At 57.3% G+C, this 22,810-nt stretch overlaps 1 protein-coding gene across 1 annotated transcript in view; it reads right to left on the bottom strand.

Moving 5' to 3' along the window:
• Nucleotides 1–3,643: 3,643 nt before the first annotated feature.
• The window catches only part of LOC309617696 (uncharacterized protein C16orf74 homolog), a gene marked incomplete at its 5' end in the record, with an annotated part of 31,429 nt that continues 12,262 nt past the window's right edge, over nucleotides 3,644–22,810 (bottom strand). The window contains 2 exons of the mRNA XM_082370212.1: nucleotides 3,644–4,708; nucleotides 7,781–7,893. Of these exons, the coding sequence (XP_082226338.1) occupies nucleotides 4,650–4,708; nucleotides 7,781–7,893 (172 nt within the window). The 3' untranslated portion in view covers nucleotides 3,644–4,649. The remainder of the gene's footprint in view (nucleotides 4,709–7,780; nucleotides 7,894–22,810) is intronic.

Genomic DNA, 22,810 nt, shown 5'->3' with positions numbered 1-22,810 from the left:
GTTCCGGCCTTCATCTCCTAGAGCCCTTGAGCCCTTGAGAGGTGGGCCGGGATTGACACAGGTGAATTCTCAGCTGCGTCTGACACAGCCGTGTAGACAGCGGGGGCTCCTGCACGCGGCGGCAGTGTTGTTTCTTCTCACGACAGCCCTCAAGGTGTTCTTCTCTCTGCTGAGTGCGGTGACAAGTGAAGCAGGAAAGACAAGCGGCGGCCAGTTCTCCAGGGCTGCTGTGTAAGCTGCTACCAGAACCTGGACCAGATCCCGCGCCCAATGGCAGGCTGTGTGAGGGATGCAGGTCGGGGAGTGACATGTGCCGATTTGCAGTTTAGAAAGAGAACTCTGGGGGATGGAGTCGGGGTGGGTCTCGGTCTGGCAGCAGGAGACTCACCTGGAGGCTGGGAGCAGACGTCTAGCAGAGCTGTGGCACCTAGGGCACAGCCATGGGGATCAAGAGGAGGGACGGTCTGAAACCAGAGCCCATGGACTGTCTGCCAGTGTCCAGAAAAGCCAGGTCCGGGGACGCCTCCGGACCCCACGCAGGTGGCCACAGGTCTTTCCCAGCTACCTGTGGCTCCATTCAGCCTGGCAGTGTCGCCCCCGCCAGCCCCACCCCTGGGCCTGCGAGTCCCTCCCTGCCACTACCTGGCCACCAGGGTCTGGCGGGGGGAGCCATCCCGCCAGTCTCATGGTGCACATCACGGCTGAGCCAGGGGCTCTCAAATGCCTCCAACATGGTGAGAATACACTCTTGTGTCTTTTTGCCATCTGCCGCTGTCATTAAAAAATTACATTTCCATCTGTTTTCACACTTTTCTCCCCTCCCAGCTTCCCTTCCCGGAGGCATGTAGCACGAATCCCACGCCGAGGACCCGAACGTTCCCTCGCCTCTTGGAACCTGGGAGCTTCTCCGCGACGCACCGGGGTTAGGGGTAACGGCCTTTGGGGGTGACCAGAGCTGTTAATTCCTCTTAGGTCGCCACTGACCGTGACCTCTGCCCCCGCCCCACCCTCCACACACACTTTGCGGGGAGCCACTTGCAAAGCTTTTTTGTTGGTGGTTTTCATCTGTATGCGTGGCTTTGGCATTAAAAATACATGAAAAATAAACTGCAGACATTTGTAACCATTCCCCCAGAATGTATTTCAGGAAGAACAGACTCGAGAAATAAGGATCAGGGAGCCATGTTTTGAGTTCAAAACAAGTTGTCATTCTAGACCAGCCCCAAAGAGGCACCCACCCCCACCTATATAGCGTCCCTGACCCTTCATGAAGGGTCAAGTCCACGTAGAACCCAACAACCCCACAAGGTCGTGACCACAAACTACTCCTGGGAGACCTTCTCCGATACAGCTTAGCAAGCGTCAGCAGAGTCACTAACATCCTAGAGGGCTTTTTAGACCCTGTGCCGGGCGTTATTCTAGGCTCTGTACGCACGGTCATCCGTTGCATCTTCCCAACAACCTAGTTACTACCCTGATTTGAAGACTGGGGAGACTGAAGCTCAGAGAGGCAAAGTAAGTTGCTCCAGGTCACCCAGCTGAGAAATGGAGCATGGGGATGGACCCCAGCAGGCTGGGAAGCAGGAGCCAATTCAGGGTAAGGAGCAGGTCTCTACTGCTGGCGCCCCGGGGCTCAGACCCTTCGGAACCTGGGGCAGCTGGGAAGCCTGGTTCCTCACAGTGTGTCCCCCGACCGGCAGCACTGCCGCCCCGCGAGCTGGTTAGGGATGCACAGCGGCAGGCCCCACCTCAGGCCTCCCCGACGGGGTCTGGATTTGAACCGGCTCCCCACTGAGAAGCACTGGCTGCCTCACGGCCACCGCAAGGGACAAGGAAGGCGGGGAGTCTACCCGCTAACTCCCATCCACAGTGGGTGAGGGCTGCTGCCAGGCGGCCCTGAGAGCCTGCACCCCAACTGCTCCTGCACCGAAGGAAGCCCTTGGAAAGAAAGGTGCGGGCGCGGCAGCAGAATCCTGCTGTCACATAAACGGGGGGCACTGCCCCTGCGGATGTGGTCCCAGGTGCCCTGCTCTTACCACGCACCCCACATTCACACCCTCAATCTCCCAGACTCCTCAGGTCCCCGTGGCATTGTGCCCATTCCCCAGATGAGCAAATGGAGGCCCAGGGAAGTTGGTGACCTGTGTGATTGTGACTCCCATTTACTGACTGTCTGCTCTGTGCCAGGGACCATGTGGGGTTTTACGTAGATCATTTTCCTTAATCCACATGTGCACCCCACATGGGAGGTCCGGTTACCCTCACTTTTACAGGTGAAGAAAAGGTACAGAGAGGTTGAACGGCTTTCCAAGGCCACACAGCACCATGCGGCTCTGGCTGACACCCTTGCTCGCACCCCTAATGTTTCTCACGGCCCCTAGGAGGGGTGCTGGGGCTTCAGTGGGGTCCCCTGCCCCCCTGATGTCTTGCCCTCCCTGGGCTAGAGCTTGCATGGAGCAGGCCCCCTACCCCTCGCCCCTCCCTCACGGGGAGACAGAGCTTGCTTGAAGGCAGAGCCTCAGGGGCAGTGAGTAGCGTCACGGGGTTTCCTGCGGCCTGGGGTGCAGATGTCACCAGTAAGGGTCCCCCTCACTCAGCCGGCACCGTTCTGGGGTGCGTACCCCGGGCTGGCTTCACCAGGGCCTCCAGATTCAAGAGGCCCAGAACCCAGGACTGGTGTGGGTGCCTTGGACCTCAATACCTTTCTTTCTCCAGGAGACCAAGGGGACTCGCCTGGGCCCTGCAAGAAAGCCAAACCAGCACCCCAGGGCTGCACAGCCTCTGGCCGGCCCCTCCACCTCGTCTCCGGCTCACAGCCCTCTTCCCATTGCCATGGGCACTAAAAGCCTGGGATGAAGTGGCGATGAGCCAGGGCAGGCTGCTGAGTGGGCTGGAGGCCTCTGAGTGGTGCCTAGGAGGTGTGTGGGCTCCTCCAGCTGTGGGTGGAGCCAGCCCTCAGGGCGAGCACCCAGCCCTGAGACCCAGCGTCCCCTGGGTTCCAGAGGGAACAGGACGGGGACGAAGTGTCAGCGTCACATCCAAGCAGATATGAGGGGCACTGGGAATCCAGGTGGAAAGGGATGCTTTGCCTGGACAATCAACAAGAAATATGTGCTGGGAGGCAGCTCTGTGGGGATGGTAAGAGAACAGGGTCGGGGCCTCCCTGGGGGTGCAGTGGTTAGGAACCCACCTGCCAACGCGGGGGATGCGGGTTCCAGCCCTGGGCCGGGAGGATCCCACATGCTGCAGAGCAGCTAAGCCCATAAGCCACAACTACTGAGCCTGCGCCCTAGAGCCCGCGCACCACAACTACTGAGCCCACGCGCCACAGCTACTGAAGCCCGCAAACCAAAACTACTGAGCCCACGCGCCACAACTACGGAGCCTGCACTCTAGAGCCCGTGCTCCACAACTACTGAGCCCGTGCTCTACAACTACTGAGCCTGTGCTTTAGAGCCCGCGAGCCACAACTACTGAGCCCATGTGCCACAACTACTGAAGCCCGCACACCTAGAGCCCGTGCTCCACAACAAGAGAAGCCACCGCAGTGAGAAGCCCGTGCACTGCAACGAAGAGTAGCCCCTACTCGCCGCAACTAGAGAAAGCCCGTGTGCAGCAATGAAGACCCAAACGCAGCCAAAAATAAATAAATAAATAAATTTATATTAAAAAAGAAAAGAGTATGGGGTCTGGGTTCAAATTCTTACTATCTGATGGCCTTGGGCAAGGGATCTAAGCCTCTAAGTTCCTCAAGTGCCCCATCTGTAAAATGGGGATAATAATAGTGTCTACGCCGGGAGACTGGATTATTATTCCCAGCCCGTCTCTCCCTCCCTTTAACAGACATGTCCATCCCTTCCTGTGCCATGGGACTGCCCAGCTCACCCATGTGGGGTTTGGCCGTGTGACTTGCTTGGCCCACGCACCGAAGCTGAGAATGCTCTCGCACGGCCTGGCTTGTGCTCTGTGCGTCTGTCACAGGAACGCACTCCGGTAGCTGCCGGCCACAGAATGAGGAGGCACAGGACACTCTGCAAATCAAGGGGCCAAGACCGTCCAAAGACCCATCACCAGCCGGACCAGCCCCTCCATGATAAGCGATTCTCTGAAGCCTACCTGTGTACCCAGGTGTGCACCACCTTCTCTGCCCGCCCAAGAAGCAGGGTCCACTGCTCGTTACATGGGATCTTTACTTACAGTGCAAAAAAGAAATTATAAATCACTTTTTGGACTGTGTCAATGTCTGTAAGACAACTTGTAAAAAATGAAGCCAGTCCTTTGCAAGAAGTCTTTGTATGTGCGGACCTCCTGGGCACCCGTCTGCATGGCCCAGGCCGCTGGGAGTCCGTCTAGAAGAAAGCCTCTCCCTGGTACCCTGATGGCCGTCACTGTGCCCTGGGATCGGCAAGAATATGTAGGCATCAGAGGTCTGGCCCACTCAAGGGGGGCTGGGAAATGTTCTGGACGAGGGCAGGGCCGATTCCTCTCTCCTCTCGCCACGCCTCCGCTGGTCCAGTGCCGGAATCGCTCTGTCTTCGCAGCCAGCGTTCTCAGCACATCTGTCCCAGGCACCCCGGGACACGCCAAGCGAAGGGCAGCCAGAGCAGGAGCTAGTGCAGGCAAATCCCCGACCCGCGCGTGCCTTCTCCTCAGGCCTCAGGGTCTGTTTCTCCATCCTCCGGGCACGACCCCGTCTCCTCCAGCCAGACTAGGAGACAGAGGGCGGCATCAACATCTGGATGGACCCCCCACCACAGCCAGGCCCCTTTGCCTGGGAGCTCCATGGCCGGTGCCTCTGGGCGCCTTGCTTTGTACCAACGCCCCAGCTCCCTGCGTGTATGGCACTGGTGTCAGCCGCTTCTGAGAGGGGACCCCAGTGATGCTGGGTCTCACCTGGGTCCCATGGGACTTCCCACCCATCCTCTGCCCACACCCAGCACCGAGCTCCCCCAGATCTCCGGCTGAGGTCCCTGGGATTGTACCCCTGGCCCCATCCTTGGCTTGGCCTCTTCTGAGTGCCTGCCTGGAGATGCCTTCAGGCCCAAGGCTGGGCGGGAGGTCCCTGCTTCTAGATGGGGAGTTGAGACCCAGAGAAGGGGAGACCTTCCCCCAGTTAGCAGGGTAGCCTGGGCAGGGCAGGCTTCTCTCCAGTCCCTCGCTGTGGGGGGAGCCCCAGGTATCTGATCACCACTCGGAGCCCACAGCCCTGGAGGAAGTGCTGCCCTAAGTATCGCTGGTGAGAAGACCAAGGACACAGGCCACGTGCGGGGTGTGAAGTCAGGCCCCTGACTTTCCTTGTCGCGAATGCTCACGGCCTCTCGGAGGCACGACTGTTCTCTGTGAGACAGGGGAGCCGAGGCCTCGTTCCCCAAATCACACGCTAACGCGTGGCAGAGCCGGGATCCAAATTCGGGGTTTTGTGACTCCAAGGCCTGTGCCCTTTCTCCTACACCTGCCTCGCTAAATGGGGAAAAGCAGAGGGTCAGGCCTGAGCTCTGCCACCGGACAGGACAGGAGGGGCCCCCTGTGCTGGTCCCTCGGCACTAATCCACCCTGGGACGCCGTGGGCTCTCACCCCGCGGACCCTGAGGAGTAACCATGAGTCTCCCCGGCACTCACACTGGCCCTGGGAGCAGGGGAGGCGGCTATGATCCCATCTTACAGACGAGAACACTGAGGCACTGAGAGAGAAGGGAGCGTAATGGCAGAGCCAAGGACCAGGGCCTCGGCTGCCCACACTCAGCTCTCTGATTAGACGCTGAAGCAGAAACCCGGCTCTTCTCCCACCCTGCTGTGTGCCCTCGGGTGAGTCGCTGTCCCTCTCTGAACCTCAGTTTCCCCAGCTATAAACTAGAGATAAGGGCGGTACTCACAGCCCATAGGGTTGGAGCGAGAATTAGATAAGATTTGTGGAAAGCATTTAGCCCAGTGCCGGGCACTTGAAAAGGTGACACAGGACCGTGACCAATGGCTATCACTACTGTGCACGGCCCAGCCCCACTACCCACACGGGGCCTGGCCCGAGCCCGATGGCTTCTCCAGCTCATTCCCCCTGGTGGGCAAGCTGACATCCAAACTGAGAACTTCTGGAAAAGCCTCCCCAAGTCCCCCACTGACTCCCACCAGCCCCACATCAGCCTTGAAGGCCTGTGTCCTCTGCAGGAGCCAGGCAGGGCTCGCGTCACGACGGTTGATTGGCTGAATGACGGTAGCCACTGAGACGGCGTCTAACCTGGCAGTCCAGAGCACAGGCTCCAGATCTCACGGCCTGGGTCTGCATCCCAACTCTGCCACGTACCAGCTGTACGGCGAGCGTCTCAACCTCTCTGAACGTCAGTTTACCCATCTACAGAATGGGGATGATGAAAACGGGACCTAACTCAGAGTTACTATGAGACCTCAAGGAAAAATAATCCTAATCAGTAAGTCCCCTACATACGAACCTTCAAGTTGCAAACTTTCAAAGATGCAAACGTGCGTTCGCACGTCCAATCACGTAAGTTAGTTCACGTGTCTGGCGTACACTGTCACGTGTGTGCATCCTCTACAAGTGGTTGTGCGTTTGTGTACTTTACTGTACAGAACTGTATAGAGTACAGCAGTACAGTATCTTTATTTCAAGCCCGGGATGTCCGGAAGCTAGCGTAAGAGCAGCGGTGATGTACCGGTACAGTACTACCCAGACATCACTGGACCGTTTTTCCAAGAGAGTAGATAGACTTGAATCCAGCAAGAAACCAGAACCTGTGCCATCAACATCAGGCACGAGTGAAACTGCAGCTTGCCCTCCGTCTCCTACTGCTGACGATCCTTCACCTCTACCATGGCCCACCTCCTCTCCCTCCTCCTGGCAGTAACTCTTCTTGCCTGTTCCCTCGATGCCAGCCCCTGGGTGCCAGCTGTTGTGCTCTACTACTGTGCTTTTCAAGGGACTGTACTGTAAGATTAAAAACGGTGTCTTTATTTTTTGTGTTTGTTTTTCATGTATTATTTGTGAAAGGTATTATATAAACCTATTACAGCACAGTACTATCTAGCCAGCTGTGTTAGTTGGGTACCTACGCTAACTCTGCTGGACTTAAGAACGTGCTCTCGGAACGGAACCCGTTCGTGTGTAGGGGACTTACTGTATTATTCACAACAGCAGCCTCAGCACCAAGCACAGGTCTGGCTCAATAAATCTGTTCACGAAAAATGTCCCACTGGCCCCAACAGTGTCCAGAAAGGGGCCGGGGGTGGGGACACAGCAGTTTGGGCGGCTCCCTCTCACCCTCTCTCTGGGAACCGTCCCACCCCCTCTCTCCTCCCTGCAGTGAGCTGCCACGGAAGGCGCGGAGATCAGCCACAGCCTGGGCGCGGGGGAGCTTCCAAGCCTGTCCTGTCCAGCTGAACCGCGGCGGCCGGCAAGACGGAGGCCCAGTTCCCCAGCTGCAGGGGAAGGCACCTCCATCCATCACCTCCGTGGGCCCGCCCAGCCCCATCCATCACCTCCGTGGGCCCGCCCAGCCCCATCCATCACCTCCGTGGGCCCGCCCAGCCCCATCCATCACTCGCCCGGCTGCCAGCGGGGCCTGTCTAGCTAATTACTTAACGTGCCACATCTTGCTGAGGCTGGTGCCACGGCGAGGGGCCCACGGTGGGGTGTACGCAGAGCCGAGTGTAAATTTTTAATAAACTGGGGGTGGGGGCGGACCCACAGCCCGGAAGGGGGCCCCCGTGAGCTGTGCCCAGCCAGGCCCCCCAGACCCCCTGGCTTAGCACGGTGGCAGGGTGGCCTCACCTGCCCTCCGGGAGTCCCTCGGCAGGATCACGCCCGTGGGGGTCGGCGGGGTGACGATGATGTTGGGCACGTCCAGGTGCTTGTCGCTCAGGACGGGGGCCTCATCGTGGCTGCTGCTGACACACATTTTTAGGCCTGAGCGGGCCGGCCGTGGAACACACACGCACACACACGACAGAGAGACAAGCATCAGTGGCTGCCGGGAACTGCCCACCACTCCTGCCGGCCGCCCTCCTCCAGCACTGTGCGTCCCCACGACTCAGGACACAGGGGACTGCTGTGTCCCCACGCCACAGGTGAGGAAACTGAGCCTCAGGACGGCCAAAGGACCCGTCCGAGCCTGCGCAACTTGGCGAGGGCATGAGTTTGCTTTGCTTTGTTCACTCATGGGACCTGGGTGTGTGACACGCAGTAGGTATTCAAAACACGGCTCTGAATGGATGAAACCCACCAGGCTTGAACTGGAACCCAGGCCTGTCCGAATCATAGCCGGGTGTGAAGTGACCTCTCCCACGAATTATTTTCTGAGAGAGTTTGTGTGAGATCAGTGTTGTTTCTTCCTTAAGAGTGACTGAACTCACCGGAGAAACTGTCTGCACCTGGGATTTTCTTTGGGCAATTTGGTTTCTTTAATAGAGATGGGGCTATTCAGATTTTCTGTTTCCTCTTGCGTCCGTTTGGCTACGTTGCATTAATCAAGGAATCTGTCCATTTCTTCTAAGCTGTTGAATTCCTTGTCTTATCTCTCCCATAAACTCAGTACAGGTGATCCAGCCCGGCCCAGTTTTCATCTCCAGCTGACATGAAAGTACTCTCGCCAGGCCCCTTCCTCATTCTCCCCATCTGAGTCAAAGCCATCGCCACGCACTGGAGACCAGAGCCTGAGCCACAGTTCTCCTGTCCTCCTTGCCCTCCAACCCTCCGGCCAGTTTAATCAACCACCAAGCCCGCAGATGCCACCGCCTCGATACCTGGGACATCCTTCCTCCCCCCCACTCACACCCCTAGCTAGCCTCTCCGCCTCCTGGCTTATCCCTCAGCAGCCCACCCTCCAAACAGCAGCCAGAAACGGCAAACCTGATCACACCTCGTAGCTGCTCAGAATTCTCCCTAGCTCTTGGCAAGTAGCTACAAGCAGCATTTTTCCAAAAGTGTGTTCCCTGCAACACTGGCTTCCTCAGACTCCCTCAGGAAGGGGGTTCCATGATCAAATGAGTTTGCGAATCCCATCTACTCTGTCCTTTTCTTGGAGAGTCCCATGCATGTTAGAGAATTCAAGGCTCTGAGAAGTCCTGCACTAAGGAAGCTGCTTTCATCGTGCTTCACCCCGGGCTTCCTGAACTTAAATAACCTTGGCATCTGTTTTTGGAGGGACACCTGTTACCATCTCACAAGACCATGAGTCATGAAATACAATTTGGGAAATGTTGATCATAAATTAAAGTCAGCCTCTTAGCCCAGCTTTCAGCCTTCACGGTCTGGCCCAAACTCGTTCTGAAGCTTCATTCCCTGCCTCCTGCCCACACGCCCTGAACTACTCAGTCCCCCAAGTGCCCTGGGCTCCCCAGCCCTTTCGCGCCTTTGCACAGGCTGTTCCTCCTGCCTGGTGTGCTCTTTGTTGCTTTGGCAGGGTGATGAGCTCCTACTGATGCTTCAAAACCCAGCACAGTAGGCTCTTCTGTGGGGGAAGATGTCCCGGGTATCTGACCCCGCTCCTTCAGTCTGAGGTCTTCCAGTGCTCATCTCACCGTATGGAAATGACTAGTTCTGTCTCCCTTTACTGTGTGCGTCTGGAGGACAGCCACTACTCACTCAGCCATGTGTCCCTTGAACCTAGCATTCTGCCTGGGACAGAGCAAGTAGGCATGCTTTCAATTTTAAATAAAAAACAACTTCAGGCACTGCTGAATTGGGTAGTCACATGTTTGTCTCTATGTGCCATCACTTCGGTATTTTTTTTTTCCCCCAAACAGCCCCAGACTGGATTGCACCAGCTCCAGTATCTGAGCCCCTAGCCAACATCAGGAGCCGAGCAGTGGGTTGGCCTTCCCTGACCCCCACTGGGACAGTGCTCCTAAATGACCACTGTAGGGTTGGTGTGGTGGTTCTCAAGTATGTCCCCAACAGGGGGAGTCTAATTCCCCTCCTCTCCAGCACGGGATGGACTGAGGATGAATTCTAATGCCTAGAAAAAGGGGAAGGGATGGCGTGTGACTTCCAGGAGAGGTCATAAAAGACACTGCACTTCCTTCGTGCTCTCGCTCTGGGGAAGCCAGCCGCCACGTTGTAAGGATGCGCAAGCAGCCTGAGGAGAAGCCCAGGTGGTGAGCCAACAGCCGTGGGAGGGAGCCACCTAGGAAGTGAGTCCGCCAGCCCAGGCAAGCCTGCAGATGAGACCACAGGCCCAGCCGACAGCTTGACTGTAACCTCACGAGACCCTCTGCAACGGAACCTCCCAGCTAAATCATCCCTGAATTCCCAACCCCCAGAAACTGTGAGATAATAAATATTTAAGCCACTAAGTTTGGGGGTGATTTGTTACGCAGCAGTAGATAACTGATACAGTCAGCACAGCTTGCCTGTCCTTGAAACCCCATTCCTGTTTCCCCGCTAGGGAGCCCCTGTGGCCCCCTGAATCTAACAGGCTGGTTAGTTTTGTAGAAAGACGCCACGTCCCCTGCATCAGACTACAAGCCCCTCAGGAGTACCCACCAAGGCCGCTGCCAACCTTCTTTAAAGCCTTAGTATGCTGTTTCTTCCTGCCGTCTTACACAGAAGCCCAGAATGTAAAACAGATAAAAAGAAGCCACTTGGAGGAAGCCCTCCTGTTATCACTGCACCAGTCAGCATTTAAGGATCATTGGCCACGTGCCAGACACTTCCTCCTTCAGTCTTCATGGCTACCCTGTGAGATGCAAACTCACAGACTGAGGACCAGAGAGGGTAAGAGCTTGCACAGTGGTGAACAGCTAGTGCACAGGCACGGGCAGGATCTGAACCCAAACCCGAGTCTGTCTGACTCCAAAAGCTTCTGCTTCTTGTAACCACGATCCTGTAACAGAGCCAGGAAACTATCTGAAAGGTGCCTGAGAGTAAATATGTTTTACATTGGGGGCTATGCAGTCTCTGTTGCAACTTCTCAGCTCTGCCACTGAGGGCAAACACAGCCACAGACAATATGTAAATGAGTGGGTGGGGCTGTGTGCCAATAAAACTTTATTTACTAAAATAGGAAGAGCAGCCAGCTTTGGCCCAAGGGCTGTGGTTTGCCACTGCCAGCTCTGTAACATCCAGGGGTCGGGGAGTTTGGATCAGGGACATGCCTGACATCCTAACAGGCAACAAAGGAACCTCAAAAGCCCGAGGCTCCTTAATGCCAAAACCAAAACCCAAATCCCAAACCTGGCTGCTGCTGGAAAGTGACAGGTGGTGGGCGTGGGGAAATGAAGGGAATGAATGAACGGGAAGTACTTGCCCAGCGAGCTGGGGCCAAGAGGGTGCTCGGTCCCTGCTAGCTTCCTCTAGAATCATCCATAAAGCGCGTCTCGGGGAGCACCGGCCACAAAAGCGAGCTCTGATTATTATTATCTGTAACCGAAGGGAGCCTCCCCGCTCAGTCTCCAAGGCCCCTTCCTCGGGGAATATCCCAAAGTTCTAAAATAAAAGGCTAATGGAGAAAAACCACACTCCTCCCAGGGCCAGCATTTGCATTTTAACATGTTCTGGGAGCTCGGTGACAAAGCCCACATTCTTAATCGGGAAGCATCAGGTCACTCGGTGGGCCCTGGAGAGATGCTGGAGGCTGAGAAGAGAGAGGGGAGGAGGGAGGGGAGGGGAGAAGGGAGGGGAGGGGAAGGGAGGGGAATGGGGAGGGGAAGGGGGAGAGGGGAGGGAAGGGGGACAGGGGAGGGAAGGGGGACAGGGGAGGGAAGGGGGAGAGGGGAGGGAAGGGGGAGGGGGAGGGGAGGAGAGAGAGAGAGGAGGAGATGGGGGAGGAGAGAGGAAGGAGGGAGAAGGGAGGGAGGGAGAGAAGGGAGGAGGGAGGAGGGAAAGGAGGCGGGAGGAGAGGGCGGGAAAGGAGGGGGCCGGGACTCCAGGCCCTCTCAACCCCCCAGGGCCGCCCAGCCTCAGAGCAGAGGTGGCCGAGCAGGAGGGAGCAGCTCTCAGGAGATAAAGCCGACTTTAGGGATTAAAAGCAAATGCCAACCCTGCCCCAGACAAGAAGCTCATTTGTGCTAAAGCCAGAATGGTTATTTGTTAATTATGTGCCAGTCTCAGGCCAGTGAGAGCCCATTTCCTGAGAGGAAGGGCTTGGCTGGGATCCCAGGGGGCGGGGCCCCAGGAGGGAGGAAACAGGGCCCCAGAGCTGCTGAAGATTTTGACTGGGGATGCATGGGGAGCTTGCGCAGGAAGCCTTCCGGGCTGGCAGCTGTCACCCGCCTCAACCAGGCCCTCCCTGCTCTGGGGCACACGCCTTCTCAGTTGTGGAGATGGAACAAGCTGGGCCAGACCTCTCTGGCCTCCTGGCGCCCATTTTCCCACGGGGGAAACGCGGAGGCTGTGATGGGAGGCCAGACAGACTGCCTCTGAAACCTGGTTCTGCCCTTGCCCTTGCCCCGCTCCAGGGCAGTGGTTTTCCATCTTGGCTGCCTACTGCGGCCACCTGGAAAGTTTAAAAAATATCCCGAGGTGGGTCTGGGGGCGGGGAGGACCCTGCCCCCAGGGGGCCAGATTTCACTGTGCTACACAGGCCACCAGGACTTTAAAAAGTTCCTGGGTGAGTCTGACAGCAGGGCTGGGACCCCCTGAGCTAGGGCACCTGGGAACACACGGCTTTCCTCTCCGAGCCTCAGTATCCATGGCTGGAAAAACGGAGCTCTGATACCAGTCTTGTAGGAACGAAATACAAGGCATGGGGCGTGTGGCTGGCCAGTGTGGGAGAAGTGGCCTGGGGTCAAATACTGGGGGAGGTGAGCACTGCTGCCGCCTCCCACAGAGACGAGCCACCCCTTCTTAAGCACCCCCCGTGCCAGGCTCTGGGCGGAGTCCACACTAATCCCCACACCATCCCTCGGATTGCACACTAGGGTCATGGCCATTCTCCAGCGAGAAAACCAAGGCTTGGAGAAGGAAGGTGACGTGTCTGAGGACACGCAGAGGCCAGGTGGCTCCCAGGCCTGAGCACCCATCTCACTCCTTCCGGTATCAGCCACCACTTCTCATCCTTCAGAAGCCCTGAGCCAGGCCTATCCTCTGTTCAGGATGCCCCAGGCACGGGGGACACCGCACCATTCCTGGCCCCCAAGCCACCCAGAAGCCGCCAAGAGCAGGCATCGTGGCTTAAGGGCGCCCTCTGCTGGTTCTTTTTAAAATGGCGCCCGATCAGCACCCTGGTGCCAGCTCGCAGACCCTGCCCGGGACCACGTCCCTGGGACCATATCCACTCTTCCCCAAGGCACCATCACACAGTGGCCCTGCCGGGCCCACAGTGCAGTGGGAGGCCAGAACGTACACCTGGGTTCCTCCACTGGCGGGGCTCCACCTCTGGGCCTCTTTTCCTCACCTGCAAAAATGGGGGTACTTCATATTTCCCACCTCCAGGGGGCGCTGAGTGGATTAAGAGCCACACTGAAGCCTTCACTCCAGCCAAGGGGTCTGACTGTTACATGCATTTCGCAGGCGAGGAAACCACAGAACCCGCCTTGCAGTGCACACTCAATGAACACAAGCTGTTATTATTAACATGATATTCTAATCTTAGCACTTATTCACTGATTCAGCCAATTCTGAGCACCACCTGCCCTCTGCGTGCAGGTCAGGGACCTTGTCTCATCCCTGCAGTCACACAGCTGTTTGCGGAGTGACTCTGAAAAGATATTCCTGGTTCCAACTTAACACTCAAAGGAGACCCTTTCTCCTCGTTGGGTTGGAAGGGCCACGGGCTCAGGAAGCAGGAAAAACCGAATCTCTCAGTCCTCCTGCTTCCCTTCTGTGACTTCCCCGAGCCCGGCCTGCTCACCTGCAGGGTGAGGGGATGCTTCCTTTCGCCTGCAGTGCACGGATAAAGCCCCCAGCACAGAGCCAGGCCCAGGGGAGATGCTCAGTCCACAGGCATCTACTGTGCCCCTACCGTGTGCTGGGTATTGTTCCAGGTGCTGGGGACACAGCCGAGAACAAGACAGTCTCAGCAGAAGTTTCTCTGCTCCTCCCGCCACACACTGACTTCCTCTGCCTCTTGCTTCAGGCCCCAGCAGCAAACCAGGACCCCAAAGAGTTCAGAGGAGGCTGGAGAAAATAACGAGGGTCCCCTCTGATCCAAGCCATTGTCGAGAGGGGCCCACATGGGTGATCTGTGACAACAGTGCTCCCGGGAGGCCGGGGTCTGTGTGAGCATTTTGCAGGGATTCATTATTTGGTCCTTCCAACGAGGCCCATCTTCCAGATGGACACCCTGGGGCACAGAGAACTCACAGGGGATTTGGCACAGAGCCTGTCCTCCTGGGGGCCAGGAAGCAAAGAAACACCTTGCAGAGCCTGGGTCAGTGATAGGAGGAAGGAACAGATGACGGCAGGGAGCAGCAGGCCTGGGGGAGACGGCGGGAGTCAGAAAAGGCTTCCCAGAGGGGGCCCGACCCGAGAGCAGCCGCAGAGACGGCAGGGAGGGCTCTCGGGTCAGCAGCAGCACACACAAAGGCCCTGGGGCCAGGCGGAGCCTGGGGCTGGCACTAATTCCTCAGAGACTACCCGGTGTCTGGATTTAGTGCAGGTCTTTCAAAAAAACAAATGGACAAATGCCTCCGAGGGTTCCAGATGCACTTAATCTTTTTTTTCTTTTTTTTTAAAATTCCAATTAAGGGGAAAGCCTTGCATTATTACGAATGAGGCCAGGGCGGACGGGGGTTTTACCTTTTCTCAGCAGCCTGGGCCCAATGGAGATGGCAGTGGATGTTTTAAATCTCTTTTTAATGAAGGAAAAAGCCCCAGCTTGCGTCAGGGATGAGCTACCGAAGCGAGAAGCTGGGAGGAGGAGCCAGAGAGGAAGAAGCTTCGCCACCGCCAAGTGGGAAGCATGCTCACCTCCCCGGCTGGACGGCCACCGCCTCCCCGCCTCTGCTGGACTCCGCAGTCCCTCCCTCCCCGCCAGCCCTGCCCGGTCCTGGTGGGCAGGCCTTTCTCCTCCTCACACCAGCCCCTTGGGAAGGCTTCTCGGGGTCTTGGCCAGCAGGGTGAGGGCTCAGATGGCGGCGGGGCCAGTCCAGCTCCATCACGTCTCCTCTGTGTGATGGGCAAGCAGCCCCGCCCCCGGCCCTCAGTCTTCTGGCCTCTAAAATGGACTCAAGAGTAGGCCTGCCCTCAGAGGATGATGGAGAACTGAAGGCAAAGAAAATCCGCAAAGCCCTTGACGCCTGCCTGGGCCGTGGGAAACGCGTGATGTGTGTAGCTCTGGGTCCTCAGCCTCGGCACTGCTGACGTTTGGGGCCAGGTTATTCTTTGTGGTGGGGAGGTCCTGTGCTTTGAGGGGGGCTGAGCAGCACCCTGGCCTCCAGATGCTGTAGCTCCCGCATTTGTGACAACAGAAAGTGTCTCCAGACATTGCCAAGTGTCCCCTGGGGGCAGGGTTGTCAGGTAAGATTCAGGACAAATAATTTTTTTAGTATAAGTATGTCCCATGCTACATGTGGGACGTACGTACGTATCCTAGACAATTAGTCCTTGTTTATCTGAATTCAAATGTAACTGGGCATCCCATTTTATGTTTTTTTTCCCTCCTAAATCTGGCAACTCTACCTGGTGGGGGCAAGATACCCCAGAGCTGAGAACCGCCGTCAGAGCTGTTACTAACTGAGACGATGTTTGGGTATTTCAGAGCAGGTGCCTGGGAGAAGGTGGTTTCCTTTGTCCAGAGTGGCTCCACCGCACATCTGCGTGGCTGGAGCCACGGGAAGTGGCTTGAGGATGGCCTGAGCCAGAGGACCGGCCTCCCCAGTGTGCCCTTCACCAGCTGTGCGGGCTGAGCAAGCTTCTTAACCTCTCTGAGCCTGTGTTTCCTCAGCTGCAAAGAGGCTGCAAGTGGTTGGCCCCTTGGTGGAATAAAGATTTGAACTTTCGCCCTCGATACTAACCCATAACCTGCAGGGCTCTGGTAAGGACATGTGACATCTGGCAGAAGGTGTCTGGGGCAGCCTGGCCTAGCGCAGGGGGCCAATCGTTATTAATGCTATTAATAGTTATTACTGCTATTAATAGGATATTGCGGTTATTACTGCGCAAATAGGCAAGGAGATTCCAGTTAGTCCCAGAGGAAGGAGGTGACTGGTGTTATCCAGAGCAAACCGGGGAGCACCTGGGAGAGTCTGGGCCCTGAGGATAGGGACGTGTCCCCCAGCTGTGGGCAGCTGAGGCCTGAGAGGGGTGCAGACGGGCAGCCAGACAGCAGAGCCCTCCAAAGACCGGGAGAGAGGTGAGAGCAGGCTGACTTATTACTACGTATTCTTTTGCACATTTTACATTCTGTACCATGCAGATGTTTTACATATTCAAAAAATAAAATAATTGAAAAGAGAAACAAAACATCTTCTGAGGAGGGGTGGACATAGACAGATTTAGGAGGTGGAATGGGGAAAAGGGGGTGGTGGGGCATTCCTGCTGCAGGCGAGGTCTGATCAAGTTGAGGAGGTGAGACAGTAAAAAGGCAGTGAAAGGGCCAGGGGGAGAATTCGGAGTATAGGCCTGGAGAGGCAGGAAGGGGGATGGGAACGCCACCAGGAACACTCCTTCTCCCTTGAATCACCGAGGAGCGTGGCCCAGTGTGTGGTCGCAGGAGCCCAGGAAGCTGGGAGTCAGCCTCACAGAGTCCTGGGCAATGGGGTCGAGCCGGTCTCCCCAGGCCAGAGACACGGGCAGCTGGAAGAGACTCAGGGCCATCTGAGTCCTGCTCTCACCTCACTCCCCAGCCACCCAGCTCTTTTTCACCTCTTCACTTGGAGACAGCCATGATTACTGTTTTCTTGTGTCTCCTTCCAGAATATTCTATGTATATACGTGCAAATATGTTCACAGGCATATGCCTCTTCTTTTTCCAATACAGGTGGTGGCAACAGAGCCACTGTTTTGCACCTTGTTCTTTTCACTTCACTGCAAGTGTGGGAAATGGCTCTCTATCCATTCAGACAGAGCTGCCGGTCCTTTTTCACAGCTGTAGAGTATTCCCCTGTACGGCCCACCCTGCTGACCCACGGGTGGGAAGCCCACGGCTGGGCCATCAGGGTGTGTCTCGAGGAGCCGAGGCTGGCTGTGGCGGGTGGCTGTGACGGGGGCTCTGGCTTAAAGGCCACGTGTCCTCGGCGCCAGGCCCTTCCTGTCCCACAGCGCCTGGTCTGAGCCTCCGGCCCAAGTAGATGCCGGGCTGTGCGGCCCAGACCCACCCCCCAGGGCCAGGCTAGTCCCCAGCGGCCCAGATGCTGCCCGCGGCTGGCTCACGGTTCAACCCCTCCCAGGGCCTACCCTCAGCCCAGGAAAGCTGTTCACCCAGCTGGGTGGAGCTGGGGTGAGGCAAGCAAGGCGCTTAGGGCGCACAGCTTAAGGAGGCACCGGCTCTCAGGGCCAGCCCTCCCCAGTAGGTGGCCAGATGAAAGGCCTGTCCCCCTCCATCCAGGACAGCTCTGCAGGGCCACTCAGCTCCCGAACTCCCATGGGACGGGCGGAAGCCCAGCCCCGCCCTCAGCCGGCCTGGCTGCCCACGGTGGGCGTTGATGCCACAAGCGCTCCCCAGGCCACAGGTCTGTCCTGCCACCTGGGACAGACTGAGGACAGCTGTCCGTTTGTGTGCTGGACTCCTGGGCAAGTCAGTGATCTCTCAGGGTGGACACCAGGATCACTTACTATTGCTTTGGCCATGGAAGGCCTGGCCCATGGTCATAAATAAAATTTCAAAGCCATTCCAAAAGGGAAGAAGGCGTGTGAGCACATCTTAGCACGTCTGCGTGCACACCGCATCCCTGGCCCCATTCCCAGCTCCTGACGCGCCTCTTCCCCTCCAGCAGCAGCCCTGGCCCGGGGGGCGTCTAACTCTGCCTGTTTTAGAGTTAAAAACAAAAAGCACTGATTCAGGGAGTTGAAGACCCTCAGCCAGGTCACACGAGACCTGGACCTGTTGACCCATCTCTGAGCTTCACACCCACCTGTCTGGAGCCCCGCGATGCCCGTGAGGCAGAAGCAGAAGGATGGCGGTGGTGGGGGGGGAAGGGACGGTCAGAGGCGGACGTGGGGCAGCTCCGTCCTGGCCCAGAATCACGTCTACACCCCAACCGTGAGGCTGAGGAACCACGGCCCAGGAGGGAGAGAGGAATTCCACAGGCCCGGCGGAGCCAGGCCAGTCCACCTTCCGGGCCAGCTGCGTGCCAGCAGCTGACACTCGGTGAACACGGCCCTCGCCTGGGGGTCCTGAGCAGCACGAGATCCCTGTCCACTGAGAGCAGCCAGCAGCAGGCAGTGGGTCCAGCGCCGCCTCCCCTCCTCCGCGTCCCGTCCCCTCCCTCCTGCCCTCCCCAGAGGCTCGCGCTCCATCCTGCCTTCACTCCACAAACGGGCCAGGCCCAGAGGAAACCGCGGGCACGGAACTGGGTGGCAGGGGGGTCCTCGTGTCTGGGGTGCCCAGTCAGGTTCCCGAGGCCCTCAGGGCCCCAGCACGGCCACATGCTAGCTGTGTGACCTGGGGCGGGGAGCTTTACCACCCTATGCCTCAGTTTCCCCCTCTGTACACGGCGGGTCATGAGCAAGTCTCCTCAGAGCCTTGCTGAGCGGATGGCAGGAGATGCGGGAAGGCAGGAGTGGACCTCCCTACTGGGCCGAGGGAGTGAGATGGCACAGCCGCCCCAGCCATCCAGGGACGGTCCTGGGAGGGTCCCACATCTTAGTTAAAGTCGAGAGAGTGTTCATTCCGCAAACATTGTGTCCCTACTGTGCGCTGACCCACAGCCGGGAACAGGGCTCCAGGGGTGAGCAAGGCTGCATGATTCCTGACCCCGTGGAGCCCCGAGAATGAGGAGGAGACAAAGGTTAATCCCGTGTGGGCCCCAGTTCGGGACTGAGACTCCTCTCCCACCTGCTGTGAGCCGTGGGCCCTCCCTCCCTCCTTTGGAAGGATGGCAGGTGCTGGGTATAATAAATCCCTGCCGTGAGCCAGGAGGGCTGACAGCTGTCCCCCAGGATGGGGCGGGGCCAAACTAAGCCCCATCTGCTTCAGTGTTTAGAAGAGGCTTTGATTGCCCACCCCTCCTCTGAGCAGGCTGGGGGTCTCCTAGCCCCCCGAGCCCCTGTCTCCCGGTCAGAGATCTGTTCAGAAGGTTCCAGAACAAGCCCTGGATTGGAGCCTGCATCCCTGAAGCCCAGCCAAGCTAGCTTGGTCCTTGTCACCTTTGGGTGTCAGTCTATACCCCAGGCCCACCTGAAAAGCAAGGGCACGGGCCCCGGACGGTGGTTCTCACCCCAGGCCGCATAGGAAAACCACCTGGGAAGCTTCATCCAAACTAAATCCTGGCCCTGGGCAGCGCACCGGGGCTGCCCCTTCCTGTAGGCGCCTCGAGTGGTCCTGATGTGCAGTGGAGGACGAGGCCGCTGCTCTGGAGTGATTCCAGTGCCTCCTGTTACTCGGAAAAGACATTCTTGATATGACACTCAGCTGCCGGGGCCCTGCCTGTCCCAGTGACCTCGGCCCCTCCTGCTTGGCCCCCGCCCCCAATTCCAACCACATTCGACTCCTCGCTGCTCATCGGCTCACCAAGCCCGCTCCCGTCTCAGGGCCCTTGCTGCTGTTCCCTCTGCCCAGAACACTGTTCCCTGTGTTGTGGGGCTCGTGTCCGCACTACACAGGGGTCCTCACTTGCCTCAAGCCCCTCTACTGCACCTCTTTGTTCAACTCCCTTCGCAGCTCTCACCACAAAGTCTACCAGCCCGGGTCACGTGCTCACACATTCATTTCTGTCCCCTGTACGTGGGGGCAGGGGGGCCGTGCTTGTCGCTGCCGTGTCCCTGGACCCAGTGCAGTGCCCGGCACGTGGCAGGCGCTCAAGGACCGTTTGCCGAACAAATGGAAAGTCACACAGGAGCACAGCTCTGGCCTGGGCCTCTCCTCCACGGGAAGGGAGCACCTGCTGTGTGTCGGGCTCTGTTCCGGGGTGCGCAGGGGTGGCGAGGTTAGGGACGCCCCCCCGAGATCTCCACAGGCGGGAAGCCCCGGCCCATTTCACAGGTGGGAACACTAAACCTCAGTAAATTAAGATATTGAGCCTTGGCCATTCTCTACCTCGGGGTGGATCCCACTGTGTGACCTTCCCTTTAAAGGTATGGGGCCAGCACGGTTCTGAAAACTGCTCAGGATGTATTAGCCAAAAGAATGCCTTTGTCTCCTACCTTTGTGTTGCGCTCCTGTCGCCGGCGATGACTAAACCCCAGCTCCCTCCAGCCCCATCGGCCAGGGCGGTCCTCAGCCTGCCAACCTGCCATCCTCCTCCAATCCCTCTGACACCCTCCTGCTGCCGGCCTTTGCCCGGGTAGCGCGTGTGGCCTGGGCCACGGTCCCGTCCCACTCTTTCCCAGGCCAGCTCCTTCAGGCGTGCTGCTTCCTCAGCGGTGCCGTCCCCGGGCTGGGCGGTGGTTTCTGTCCTAGCACGGAGGAGTTGTGCTCGGACATCTGTTCCAAGTAACCTGCATCTCCTCCTTACTTTCTGGGCTCCAGGGGGGTCAGTGACCGTGGCCGCCTTGCTCAGCCCTGAAGCCCTGTACCCGGCTGTGGGTTGGCACACAGTAGGGACACAATCAATGTTTGTGTGATGAACAATCTCTCCACTAACTCTGGACCCCGCTGCGGGGCAGCTGGAACCATGTGTTTGCACTAGAATGGGGCAGTGCGGGTGACTCTCACTTGTGCTGCGACCCGGGGCTGGTCTTGGGCCTCCAAACGTCAATCAGAAAAATGGGCATCGTAACTGCCACCCCCCAACCACCTAAACCTGGGCTACAGGGAGCGGAGGCTCTGAGCCCCAAAAGGGAGTCGGGAAAGACGCCCGAGCAGTCAGGGGTCCCAGCGCCCAGCGTCCTGGGGAATGCACCTGTGTCCTCCTCGGTCCCCACCCTCACCATGATCGTATACTCCACAAAAGAGACTATAAAAAAGCCCCGACGTCAGCCGAATCTCCACAGTGGGGCATCCTACAAAGCACCTGACCACTCCTCCTCAGGACAGTCAAGGTCACAAAGACAAGGAACTTCTGAGAAACTGGCCCAGCCCAGAGGGGCCTAAGGAGACATGATGACTAAACTAGGAAAAAACTAGGAAATTAGAATAAAGCATGGACTTCAGTTAAAATAATGTATCTGTATCGATTCACTGACTGTAATGAATGTACCATACTAATGCAAGATGTTAAGTACAGGCTTCAGGTTGGGGACGCCCCGCTGAGAGCCACAGGGCCCCATCATGTTGTTTCCTGGCAGCGCCACCTGAGGCCGACCGGGACAGAGCATGCTAGCGACAAGGAAAAGCACTCCCCCCTCCCCACCGCCTGCTGAGCCAAGCACCTCCTGCCTCGGTCCCTGTGCCTCGGTCTCCCCATCTGTAACGTTACCTACACTGTCCAGCTGTAGTGAGGACGAGATGAGCAAACTGGGGGAAGACGCTTAGGGAACAGGGCCCGGATCACGGGGACAGACACGCCAGCCCTTACGTGAGAAGGTGCGAGGGAGGTGCTCTCTGGACAGCGGACCGTCCCCACAGGTCACAGCTGCTACAGCCAGGCCCTTGAGACAAGGACCCCACCCAAAATGTCCCGCTGTGCCCACCCTCCTTTGGAACCAGAAACAAAAGGATTTTGGCCCAGCTGTGCTGCTCTCTCCCATGTCACACTCTCGTGATCGCCCACCTTGGGCTGAGTCTTTATTGCCAGACAGGCAATGAGCGTGTTCTAAAAATAAGACAGGGAGCTACGTTCTTGTCCCACACGCAGGAGGCTCAGAGGTGAAGTGACTTGTGGTGGGTGGAGTAGAGTTCCCTCCAAATTCACATCTACCCAGAACTTCAAAATATGACCTTATTTGGAAATAAGGTCTTTGCAGATGTAGTTAGTTAAGGATCTTGTGATGCAATCATCCTGGATTTAAGTCCAAAGATGGGTGTCTTCATAAGACAGAGGAGAGAGCAATGTCTTCCTAAGAGAAAGGACACAGGGACACACAGGGGAGGAGGCCGTGGGAAGACGGAGGCAGAGGCAGGAGGGATGCGGCCACAAGCCAAGGACTCCTGGAACCCACAGGAGCCAGAAGAGGCAGGAAGGATTCTCCCCTCGAGCCCCGAGAGGGAGCACGGCCCCGCTGACACTCTGATTTCAGACTTCTGGACTCCAGAACTGTGAGAAAATAGATTTCTGTGGTTTTAAGCCCCCTAGTTTGCGGTAATTTGTTACAATGGCCCCAGGAAACTAAAACACCATCTTATAGGGTTAATGTGAAGATTTAAAAGAGCGGGTGGATAAAGCCTCTGGCTACAGTGGTCACTTCAAGCCTTGAATTAAAATGTTTTCCTCTGAAGAGGCCATACCAGCGGAGGCTAAAGCCAGGCTTCAGGGACAGCCCACCTGGGTTCCAATCCCACCTGGGTCCCAGCTGTGTGGCCCCGGGCAACTACATGACCTCTCTGTTCCTCAGCTTCCTCACCTGGAAACTGGGAATCCTGGAAGTACTCACTTCGTGGTGGGAGGAGGCATGGATGAATTGACCCACTCAGAATGCACAGAAAAGGGCCTTGCCTGGGCCAAGCCCCCAGGAAGAAGCCACCATTTATCCATACTACTTGACCAGGTCATTCTGATTTCTGGAATTTATCTCAAACAAATAATAATTTTAAAAAGTTAGAAAGCAAAGATGATCAAAATGACATGATCCACAAAAGCAACACGCTGGAAACAACCCAAAGACCCACTCTTGGCAGAACTGGACACACACAGGCATTAAAGAATTGTGAAAGTGATACTGGCT

Source organism: Balaenoptera borealis (genome assembly GCF_965194805.1).
Source record: "Balaenoptera borealis genome assembly, chromosome: 19".
Classification (NCBI taxonomy): Eukaryota; Metazoa; Chordata; class Mammalia; order Artiodactyla; family Balaenopteridae; genus Balaenoptera; species Balaenoptera borealis.
Note: the sequence above shows the minus strand (reverse complement) of the source record. Positions and strands in the feature narration are given on the sequence as shown.